This window comes from Cricetulus griseus (genome assembly GCF_003668045.3).
Source record: "Cricetulus griseus strain 17A/GY chromosome 1 unlocalized genomic scaffold, alternate assembly CriGri-PICRH-1.0 chr1_1, whole genome shotgun sequence".
NCBI classification, from domain to species: Eukaryota; Metazoa; Chordata; class Mammalia; order Rodentia; family Cricetidae; genus Cricetulus; species Cricetulus griseus.
Genome location: NW_023276807.1, coordinates 72,174,883 through 72,187,004, shown reverse-complemented (window position 1 = coordinate 72,187,004; position 12,122 = coordinate 72,174,883). Strand labels below are relative to the sequence as shown.

The window sequence follows — 12,122 nt, the reverse complement described above, 5'->3', positions numbered from 1 at the left end:
ATAACTTTTAATTAGTAAAAACTTACTAAACTTTAATTTCATATTAAAAGTTGGCAATTTTAAGAGTGATGATGCATAAGGACAAATGCGTTTCACTTATACTCACAGGCAGATGGGTCTTCATCATGAATGAGATAAATCCTGGGGCCCTGGAGGCCTGCAAAGATCATGAGGGGGACTGCGGTCCAATTTCTCAACCGAATGCCATCTCCGAACAGTTTAGGAAACACCTTTGACTGCAACTTCCATTTGCATCACGTGTGCGACTCCAGCCTGCAGAACAGGCAACGTCTGGAACATGACTACTTTCTCTTTCATGATTGATCTCTTCTTTTGCTTGCTCGAAAATACATTAGTCATTTCTGCCAACAAAAAGCATCCTTCCAGCAACAGATGTTATGTCATAAAGAGAGACTTGTACATGCTGGTATAAATAACAAAGGTGTTAGCTGGAATTAAAAGTAGAATATATATTATATATATATATATATATATATATATATATATATATATAATGTCTTCAGTGATTACTGAGTGAGTGTAAAAATCCGCTATAAATAAATTTTACATAAACAACATGTTTAAGGAACACTGGAAAGTTTGACTAAGAAAGAAAATTTATCTTCAAACTGATGACTGTTTTGTTCACCCTCAACAGAGTTTACATGACTGTTTCACATAAACAGACTCTAAGATATTCATTAATCACAAGCTTTGAACTAAATCCCCACTTGAAGAGAGCACATGTGCTTCTGGGTGCCATTTTTATAAACACCAAAATGCCTTAACCCCTTCCCACACTAGGGAGTCAGGGACTGCCTCTCACATCATCTCCTAGATGAAGGTGCTGTGAGGAAGGCTCTTTGCATAGCAGCAGAGTCCTGGCTATGGCGTAAGGTGAATGTGTAAGCAGGCCAGTGCCAGGTCACACTGTTATGTCCTCTAATTCTTTCTCTTCCACTTCCCATCAGCTCTTTGTTGACACTTTGGAAGGGCTCTAGGAAAGCCAACGGTGACAGACCCTGAATTCTAGATTAATGGGCCTCCTTTCCTTCCATGACATAGACTTGGAGGGCAGAGCCTCTAGAAACTGGGTGGAGAAACCTGATTTCCTGGCTTCAGAGGTCCCTTCTCTTATGTATTTGTTAAAGCTGTTGGGAGGTATATCAGAGTATGGTGCTAAAAACCAGCAAGCAGGCAAGCACCCACTCTGCACAGAGCATGGTTCAAAGCCTAGACCTACCACACAGGTAGCTGATGCTGCATGTCTGTCTACACTTTGGGTTCCTCTCCTGTAATTAGGGATCTACCTACTCCATGTGATTGCTAAGAATATTTGATGCATTAATATTTGTGGAGGACTTGGAAATGTATCACGCAGATTTATTAGCGGAAATTCAAGGAAAAGGTGCCTGCGTGGAAAGAGGAGCACTATCGTGCATGTTCATTAGTTTCATTTCCTGAACAAACACATGAGCACAGGATTCTTAACCCCATTTGATAGATAAGGAATCTGAGGCTTATGAGGTTAACCACCCTGCCAACCAAAAGTCCGATAATAGGCCCACAATTGTCTGCGGCTGGAGGAGAGTGTTCCAAGCCCTTGTTAAATCAAGCTTGATTAGTGGTGAGAAGATCAACTGCCAAGCTACTAATTAAAATATACACCAGGGTAATTGTGTACTTGGATCCCATGTTGCTCCAAGATACATTTGGAGAAGTTGATTAAAAAAAATTTAAAAACCATAAATAGATGAAGAAGAAAAGATTTTCTATATTTTTAAGGTGTCATTTCTACAACTAACCAGCAGTTCTTCACATTTGCAAGCAAGTACCACCTTAGGTTCTCATATGAGTATAGGGGTCCTATTATAGTAGAATGCCAAAAGTACCAAAGACACAATGCCCACCTCAGAGTTCCTGACCACCTTTGCTATGAGCTTGCTTGGAGTCTTATCTAATTCCCAAGGAAGAGAAGAAAGACTTACAGAGAAATGCCTTTGGTATAAATTATTTTAATTGTGGGGATAAGGCAAATCTTCTCAAACCTTGCTCTGTGGACATGCACACGTCCGTCTGTAGGGAAGGTGTGCCAAGAGTGAGAGAGTAGACCAGAAATGTTCATGCCTGAAACACAGCCACCAACTGAGCCAACAACAAAGCAGCATGACCTGAAACAAGCTGTGTCTCATCAGATGGTTGCTGCCACTGCTTCCTAACCAGTATGTTTCCGGCCAGGTTGTGTGAACTTGAAGAGAGTGGCAGCGCCTTGCTCATCGCTGTAGACTTGGCAATCCAACACCATCTGCTACCCGGAAGTAATTCAGTAAATTATTGAATTCATAGAATAAATGAAGATTGGCAGGCTAGATAGATGAATGCTAAGATGGATGGGGCTGTACAGGTCATAAACTAGTTTAATATAAAGGACTGCTCATATTTAAATGTCTGCATTAATAACTCAGAGTATAATGAAAAACAAAAAGTGAGCAGAAATGCATTTCAGTATAGCCTACACACTATAGAGGCAAGCATGGACTATAGAAATTTATGTTTCTATCTCACTGTTTTGAAAACAATGTCAAATTGAGAGGGAGGAGATGAAGGAGGAACGATAAATAGATTGTACATATGTATGGTTTGGATACCAAGTGTCTGCCAAAAGATTCGTGTTGAAGGCTTGTTTCCTGACTCAGGTGGTATTCAGAGATGGGTGTTTGGGAAGGTGGGATTTTTCACTTTATGAATGGATTGATCCACTCATGGAAGCCCACTGTGGACAGACTATTGACAGGTAAATGAACTCTGGAAGGTAGGGACTGATAAGTGATAGTAGGTCACTGGGAGTGCACCTTTGGGGGTTCTATCTTGTCCCCAGCCCCTTCTCTGTCATCTTCCTCTGTCTTTTGGATGCCATATTGCAAACAAATTCCTCCTTCCTTTTCTCCTCTTTGCCATGGTGTTGTGACTCACTAGGGACCATCATAACTGTGCCAGCTGACCATGGCAGGAGCTCAGGTTTCATGCAGCCTCAATCCAATCCTAACTTTCCAGACCAATAAGCTTCACGCTGTATTTTAGCCCATCTTTCAAACTACGCAAAGAATACACATTTTAAAGTATCAAAAGTACTCTTTGTCTTATCAACTCTAAAGGGTTCCATCAGTCCCCATTCTTTGTGGTTTCCTTTCCTTTTCCATTCCATATCTATAATCTTTGTTGTTGCTGCTTTTTTCTTTTCTTTTTTTTTTTTTTTTTGAGCTGATTTAGGATATATTGATTTTGAGATTCTTCACATTAGGAAAAGCCGAGGACTTTGTGAACTATTCTGAAAAAGTAGAAATTATGGAAGAATAAAATCCTACCCCAGTTCATCTAGCCTACCTTCACCAATTTGGTGATACCACAGGATACTATCCCTTATCTGAAGGTGGCCTACAGGAGACCTAGCCACAGATACCCCCTGGTGGAGATATGCTAGTTGGATTTTGTCAAGTTGACACAAATGTAGACATATCTGGGATGAGGAACCTCAATAGAGAAAACGCCTCTTTCAGATTGCCTGTAGGCTGGTGTGTGAGACATTTTCTTAATTGATAATTCATAATTAATACGGTTGGCACCAGTCCACTTGTGTTGCCCCTGGGCAAGTCCATCTGGAATGTGTAAGAAAACTGAGTGAGCCAGGAGGAGCAAGGCAGTAGATAGCATTCCCTCATGGTCTCTGCTTAAGTTCCTGCCTCCAGGTCCTGCCTGACTTGAGTTCCTGGCCTGATTTCCCTCAGTGAAGGACTATTATATGGAAGCATAAGCTGAAATAAACACTTTTCTCCCAATAGTTTTGGCTATTGTCTTTATCAAAGCAATAGAAGTCTAACAAAAACAGGGGCAGCTATAGTGGGAAATTACCAATACGGAGTCAGGTAGAAACACAAGGGTGTTTAATAGGGAAAAGCCTTACTTACAGAGCGACCTAGCCAGCCGCAGCAATCTGTACGCAAGCCCAAAAGAGAAACTGAAAGCGAAAACGAAGTCACCCTACGTCCCCTGACTACGCCCTCGAAAGCTTGTGAGGGCGTGGTCAGGCACACCTGTAGCCAGCCCCTAAGTAGGCATGGCTACAGCTTTCCCTACAATTCTCCCTTTAGTCTAAAAGAGGATTAAAACCTAACTCTGCATCTGATTGAAATTTACCTCTTGAAATTTCTCCTAGTCATCAATTCTTATAAAACTGGTAATACCTCAGTGGGAACAGCTGAATCACCAAGTCCTCACCACTGTCTTATTGTCCTATTTTGCCCGCATTTTACATTCTTTGAATGTGAAATATCTCCCATAAACTCATATGTCTACACAACTGGTTCCAGCTACAGACACTGTTTTAAAAGCTATAAAATGTTTGGAAGGTAGAACCTCACTAGCATGTCAGAACCCATGAAAAGGAGTCCATTTCATCTTGCCTCAAGTTCAGAGAGTTCAAATATGTCTAACTACTTATAAGACTTAGCTTGGTGGGTACAGGATGTTTTGGCCTTGGTAGTGGGTGTCTCTACCTAAATAACAACAGACTTGGGACCAGGTGTGTTTACTCTCGACCCTGAAGGCTGGATGGAGGGTGTGGCTACCAAGTACCTGGAAAATTAAGGGAAGTTAGTCTATTATTATCATGTATAAGTTGCCCCTTATACATGATAATAGAAGTCTTATTCCATTGTCCCCACTTTTGGTTGGGTATTTAAGTAGGCTGAAGAATAACCTGGGAACGTTCAGTGGCATTCAGTATTAATTGAGTCTGCCCTGCTGGCATCTATTTTGTGTCTCCGTCTTGTCTCTTAACTCCTTTAGCTAGCTTTTCTTTATCTACACTCCCCCTCTCAGGTATGAACCATGGGCTGCCAGGCTGGCTCCAACTGCAGCCCCCAAAACACATGCTCCCACAAATGGCACAGCTAGAGAAAGTTGGTAACTTTTGCTGGGATCCGGATTCCTGTTTGCTTCTGGCAGATGCATACAGCATGAGTACAAGGTGCCCAGTTGCCTCATGCCCATGCTATTGGGCCTTCCCCATCACAAATGAACTGTATCCCTTCTTAAATTCAAATATAAAAGAAAACCTTCTTTCTTAAGTTGTTTTTTCAAGTATTTTGTCACAGCAATAGGAAGCAACTAATATAAATATATACACAAGCATACATACATATAGACATATAGATATGCTAAAAGTAATAACACTTGATAATCATTAGTTTTGAGAAAAAAATTTTGTTTTAGCTAAAGTATATTGAATAGTTATATCCAGGTATAACATTTTAAAAGAGTATCATAGCATGCCCATGGGTTTACTGTGAAGAACTCTGATCCATAGTCAGGAACTTGAGCATTGATGGAGCCTGATGGCCTTATCAGTCATTCTCAACTTGGCAGTATATTCTTAGCCTTCTATAGACATGAAGGCAATAAGAGCAGAAGGCTCAACAGTGAAAACGAACATGCTATTCCAATGAAAACTTTTGACTATAAGAGGCCACCTGCCTAAAACCTCAGCACATTCTATTCAATGTTGCTGTGACTTCAAACTGCCCTTAATAAGGATCATGAATGGGGAAAAAAATAGGGTCAAGGAGTAGGCATAGTACATAATAATGCTTGTAAGCGTGGCAACCTGGGTTCTAGTTCCCAGCTTCCACCCAAAATGTATGCCTGTAATCACAACATGCTGTTGGAAGAATGAGCTCCCAGGTCAGTCAGCCTTGCCAAAAGTGTATGCTGACATTTCAGTAAGCCTTCCTGTCTCAAGGAAATAAGGAGAAACTGAGGAAGACACCTGCTATCCTGCTCTTACATCTGAATTCACATGCCCTGTGCACGTGTGATTGCACACACACACACACACACACACACACACACTCACACACACACACACACACACACACACACACACATTAAACATGCACACACAAAGAATAAGTAAATGGTAAATGGTAATGTCTAACACCCAACTCCCAGGCCTGGTAATTTGATTTAATTTGTGTTGTTGACACAGAGGCTGGATTTTTGAACGTGCCCAAATCATTCTGTGTTGTGATGGGTGACTCTGCTGTCAGTGGCCAGGAATCATGACACCAGGCTGTTTTATCTGTCTGAAGAACAGAGGTGTTCACTTGCAGCCATTCAAGTATCTAGATCAAGAGCAAATATCTGAGGGTAGGGAGAGCTCAGTTCAGAATATGCTGCCATGAGTTCTTTGAAGACCAAAGTTCAGATTCACAGAACCTGCATAAAAGACACACTCAGCAGTGCTTATCTGTAACTCAGTGCTGAAAACATAGGGTGGAGGCAATGGGTTCCTAGAGCTTCTTGGCTGGCCAGCCTAACCTCCAGGTTCAGATGAAAGACTGTACCTCACAAGATAAGGTAGAAAAAAAATAAAGAAGAACCCCGACATGAATCTCTGGCTTCCACATGCATGTGCACCCATGTATACACACACACACACACACACACACACACACACACACACACACACACACACACACACACACACACACACACACACACGTGCGTGCGTGCACGAGCACACATTCAGGCACACACACAAGTAATATTATTAAATAATTAAATAATGTAAGAAAAATATTAAAAAATTTGATGGAAAAAAATTCCATTGACTAGAAAGTTGCTCTCACTTCTCTCTCTCTCTCTCTCTCTCTCTCTCTCTCTCTCTCTCTCTCTCTGTGTGTGTGTGTGTGTGTGTGTGTGTGTGTGTGTGTGTGTAGTGGTAGTAGCAGTAATAATAGTAGTAGTAATAGTAGTAGTAGTAATAGTAGTAGTGGACCAGAGTTTAGATCATATGTAGCTCTTCACTGTAAGACAGGATCTCTCATTAGACCTGAAACAAAGGGTTTAGCTAGGCTGGCTGACCAGTGAACACCAGGGTAGGTGTTCTTCAGGGGTAGGTGTCTCAAAGTATTCAAATTCATAACATAATGTTTTTCTGATAATGCTGCCTGAGATTTAAAGTAAAAAAAAATCAAAACTGACAAACTAGAAAACAAAAAGCAATGCAATGGTAAGAGGAAATGAACACTAAGTGTGTAGCTTTGCTCTAAGAAAAACCTATGAGCAGTTACAAGAGTTTGATAACTCTGAGACGAAAGAAATATAAACAAATATAGACAAAAACAGAATGACAAACCCAGGTGTTTCAGAAGCTGATATAGTTATGAAATAAAACCTGGGGTAGCTTTGTCCTACTGATGCAGCACCTAAAATTTAACAGCAACAATCACTGGCGTGACCCAATATCATGCAAAGGAGTAGTTCTTGTCTAGAAGCTAAGGAAACATCAGAACATGTAACAACTGCAAACTCAGTGTGTCCAATACTATTTGACCAGAGTTTAAGGAACATACCAGATAACTTCAGTTACAGAGGAGCAAGCACTCAAAAAATGAAGAGACTACAAATCACAGCATTTCTTTTTTCTGATCCTGATTCTATAGAATAGGAAACTTTTACTAAAATACCAACTGCTCTTTCACTTAGAATTGGTTTCTACTACCATGTAAATGACCACACATTTATAGTTTTTCTTCTTAAGAAGAACACTTTCTTTTTTCAGAAAAATAGTTTTGAAAAGAATGAAAAGGCAATCGGAATACAATAGAGAATCTCAAGTCCCTGTCAACATGGCCCCTCTGATTAATGGTTGGATGGTGACTGTATTGTTGAACTCACTAATTTGACCTGTTGACCATGCAGTTCTGGGCAGTCCAATGGGCAATTGTTCACGAGAACATTTACTTCCCCTTCCACTGACAACCCCAGTCTGTATATATTTATAAAGCTGTCCTATATGAAGTGCACACAGGTCAAGGAGCCTCTGGTGACATGATGCTTGGATCTGCCAAGTATTTCAGCCACAGTTATCAAACCAGGTAAATCATAGGTCCGGTGTTTTGAAACTGCCCCATCCCAGCACCCCCAAAATCATATAGTATAGTTGTTACTCATAACCTAAATACTTGGCTCTTCTTTCTTTCATTTTCTATGTCCTTATCTCATCTCAATACATGTACATACAGACATATACACATGCATACGCATACAGGTACACACATGGGTCCATATACATACATTGAGACCCAGACACACATGCATACATGCACACATATGTAAGTCTGTAAGTTGGAAATCAGCATATATGATACATACACACACATATGCACATACATACAAGCACACATCACACACCTTGAAACTTGACTGTCAGTTGCATATATCATACATACTAATGCGTCATTTATGTTATCTAATATCCTGCCATTTACCAGGAATAAGTTAGTTAATATTTTTTCCTTCCTGGACAGTGCTCATCGTGAAAGGGTGCACACAAAAAATGCAAACCAGTTACTAGATGACTGGGGAATACTGCATAAAAATTTAGTTTAGAATAATGGGACCTTTTTCTTCATGCTGATTCTGGCTCTTAACTCCTGCTACATAGTTCAAATGGTCCTGAAGAGCAGAGGGTCTTCTGTCTCATGAGGGTGGGGTCACCAACCATTCCCAACTTAGACATCAAATTCCTTTCTTCTTTTTTTTTCTTACTTAGTTTTTATTTCATAATCATAAACTTAACTCTGCAATCCAGCTAGACTTGGAGGGGAATGAGGAAAATATGGAACCCGAAGAATTTCAGTGAGAGCAGAGATTACAGGGCATTTCGAGCAGATGGGGTGGGGATGCTCTCCTGAGCTACAAAAGGAATGGTCTGCTAGGTAAGAAGCCCACAAGTCAAAAGAATTAGAGTTGCCCACAGTTGGAAATGGTGCCATTCCTGGACCTGAAACACTCGATGGCTTCCACAATGTTCATGCCTTCTTCCACCTTCCCAAAGACCACATGTTTGCCATCCAGCGACTCAGTCTTGGCGGTGCAGATAAAAAACTGGGAACCATTTGTGTTTGGTCCAGCATTTGCAATGGACAAGATGCCAGGACCTATATGCTTCAGGATGAAGTTCTCATCCTCAAATTTCTCTCCATAGATGGACCTGCTGCCAGTGCCATTATGACGTGTGAAGTCACCACCCTGGCACATGAATCCTGGGATAATTCTGTGAAAGGAAGAACCCTTATATCCAAATCCTTTCTCTCCAGTGCTCAGAGCACTAAAGTTTTCTGCTGTCTTTGGAACTTTGTCTGCAAATAGCTCGAAGGAGATGCGTTCCAGGGGCTTGCCATGGGCCGTGATGTCGAGGAACATGGTGAGGTTGACTATGGCTTCAGGAAGAGGTGACAGGGAACAGCGGTGTCTGCAAAGGGGGCCCTTTCTTCTTTTTACCTAGAGCATTTTTGCATTCTGTTTACTCAGTCTTAAAAAAAAAAAAAAAACCTGAATCAAATTTAATTTCATAGACCAGTTTCACCAAGCAGGGAAACTGTGACTTGTATGCATGGACTACAACTATAGCTGAAGATTCACAAAGAAAAACAGCCTATCTCAAAAAAAAAGAAAAAAAAAGATTCCATAAGGAGGCCATAAAAAAAAAAAAAAAAAAAAAAAAAAAAAACATTCATCACCTACGAGTAATACCTTTGAGTTCTTTGAGTTTACCTTTGCCAAAAAACCTAATATACTTCCTTTCTGGCTCCTTACAGAAAGTGTATGTAGACCCAGGATTTAGGTAACAAATACTTCTTTAAAAGGTAAAACCCATATTGTCATTGTTCTATGGCTATAATCCCAAATACTAAGGAAGCCAAGACAAGAGGATTTCAAGTTCAACTCCAGCCTGAACTGTAAAGTATGTTGGAGGTCAACTTGAGCTACATAGTGAGAACATATCTAAATAAATAAAAGAATAGAATAGAATAAGACCAGCATATTAAAAGGCCAGGTCTCTGTAAATGCATTGAGGAACCACCTTAGCACTTGCCGCTATCCCACAGAAAACCCCTCAGTTGATCCTTTCTCCCTTTTCTAAAACAGATCTACAGACAGATCTGGTCATGTCTCCCACCCATCACTAGTATTCACCAGCTTGTCACCTCATTAGGTGTCAGACACTCTGGCAGGAGATGAGCTTGGTGTCACCTGGCCCTCACCTCCGAATAAGTGCCACGTTTTTCTTTCTCAAACCTGCTTAGAGCACTGATATAAAGACCTGCCACTGCCCTACTGTTGTCTCCAAGACCCTTGGGGTTCTGTACTTATGGTCCAGTCCTTACCATGCTTTCCTATTGGATTCTCCAAATACTGTGTCTTGCTTCAGTAGCCAAAAAGGAAGCCCTGAGAAATGAAGGTCTATCTTCTATTTTCTGGGCTCTGTTACTTGCCTGATGTGGCCAACAAATTACCTTATTTGGTTTTAGTTCCATTCCCATGTCTGTGTTACACACTGCTCTTTGGAATGTGGCAAATAGCTGAGAATCCTTGGGAGGTGACAGTCACTAACTAGGGGATTCAATTACAAATCATTCTAAGTTGTTGGTTTGGTGGTGATAGTTGATGGCATTACTTCTAAATTAGAATATCAAAGACATGAAAAATATAAGTACATTTTAAGGCAAGGATAGTACTCACCAGAAACTAAGGTATAAACTTTTGACAGCATTCTTACAGATGGCATGAAAAATGTACTTGACCTTAAGGTAAATTTTTTTCCAAGGCAGTGATTGGTTAATGGATAATTAGATTGATTAAGCCTATATATATGCACAAAATGCCTCTACTAAATATTCATCCATCTAGTTTTATAAATATAACTCTAAGTGGCTTTAGATTAGTTCCTTTATCCTGGTTGACATGGCAGATAAATCATAAAATGCTCCCGATAGTTACAGGCATTTTGTAATCACCCCCAAGCAATTCCCTGTAATGCTACTGTTATTTTATGTCATTGCTGAACCCAGTTCTTATTTTTGGTCTACTACCTGAAGAATTCTAATCTCTCCTGTCATAAAAAAATAAAGCTTTGGTGATTTCTTAGTAATTTTCCTCAAGGATATTTCCCTAGGTTGTATCATGCAGAAAAGTAATTATGATGCATATTGTTTAATTGTAAATCCATGTTTTGTGTTGAAATTATGACTTGAAAAGGGAGTTAAAATAAAGAAAAAAAGTAATCCCTTCTCTGGGGAAGTAGCAAAGCTATGTTGATTTGAGATCTAAATGGTTTTTGTTTCTGTTTCTGTTCCAGCTGCATAGATAAAGAATATGTATAAAACTGTCCCAGACTCTCTTGGTTCTGTTCTATTCACCATGATCCAATTTTATTTCGAGGGTGGGAGGATGAAGCCTCCAATAGATTTGACATGATGAGACCTTAGTTGTAATCAACAAAATATAAAGGAAGGGGGGGAGGAAAGAAAGCAGGAGGGAAGGGAAGGGAAGGGAAGGGAAGGGAAGGGAAGGGAAGGGAAGAGAAGGGGACAAACCTCTTCACAGATGCTACTAAGAACACCCACATGATTCCAAGGGGCAGGTGGCCATAATGAACCTTCCACCTTACCACTCAGAGCAAATAGCCACCTGCTCTTGTCTACTATGTGGCAGTTAATGCCATCAATGCCTTCTAAACTCACAGGGGAAAATTCTGGGGAAAAAAGATGAAGGCATTTCAAATATATGAAAGAAAAATGAACAAGAATGTAAATTTGGTTCCATCCACAGGCAGTATATTTGTCGAAAAAAAAAAAAGTATTGCTCAAGGCTTGTCAATGTCAAAGCTCTTTTTAAAATATGCTTCTTAGTGGTCCTACAATATGGTTCCATATATATTATATTCATGCTGTAGGAGAAAATACAAGAAGATAAAGCTATGCCGTAAAAAGATGCACATAATTATGCAGTCACTGACTTATGATGATCCAGCTTACACTGTTAGAGGCCTTATGAATGCTTTATAGATGAGCTTACAAGTTTTGCTCTTCTCCCAGTCTACCCATCTGTGGCAATACACTCCCTTGCCATGCTGAGCAATGACAGCAGCCTGTATTGTAAAGACAGATAGCCCACATTCTGCGGTGTACTGTGGTGCTGAGCTGTGAGGTTCTGTAGGTTAAAAGTATCAAGTACATTCCTGAATGACTATATTTTCAACTATGGAACATCTCCTG

General features: G+C 40.3%; 1 protein-coding gene across 1 annotated transcript in view; it reads right to left on the bottom strand.

Annotated features, from left to right (window-relative positions):
- Nucleotides 1–8,805: 8,805 nt before the first annotated feature.
- Nucleotides 8,806–12,122, bottom strand: part of LOC100755515 (peptidyl-prolyl cis-trans isomerase A) — a 158,234-nt gene continuing 154,917 nt past the window's right edge. The window contains exon 3 of the mRNA XM_035453015.1: nt 8,806–9,345. Coding sequence (XP_035308906.1) covers nt 8,806–9,345 — 540 coding nt within the window. The remainder of the gene's footprint in view (nt 9,346–12,122) is intronic.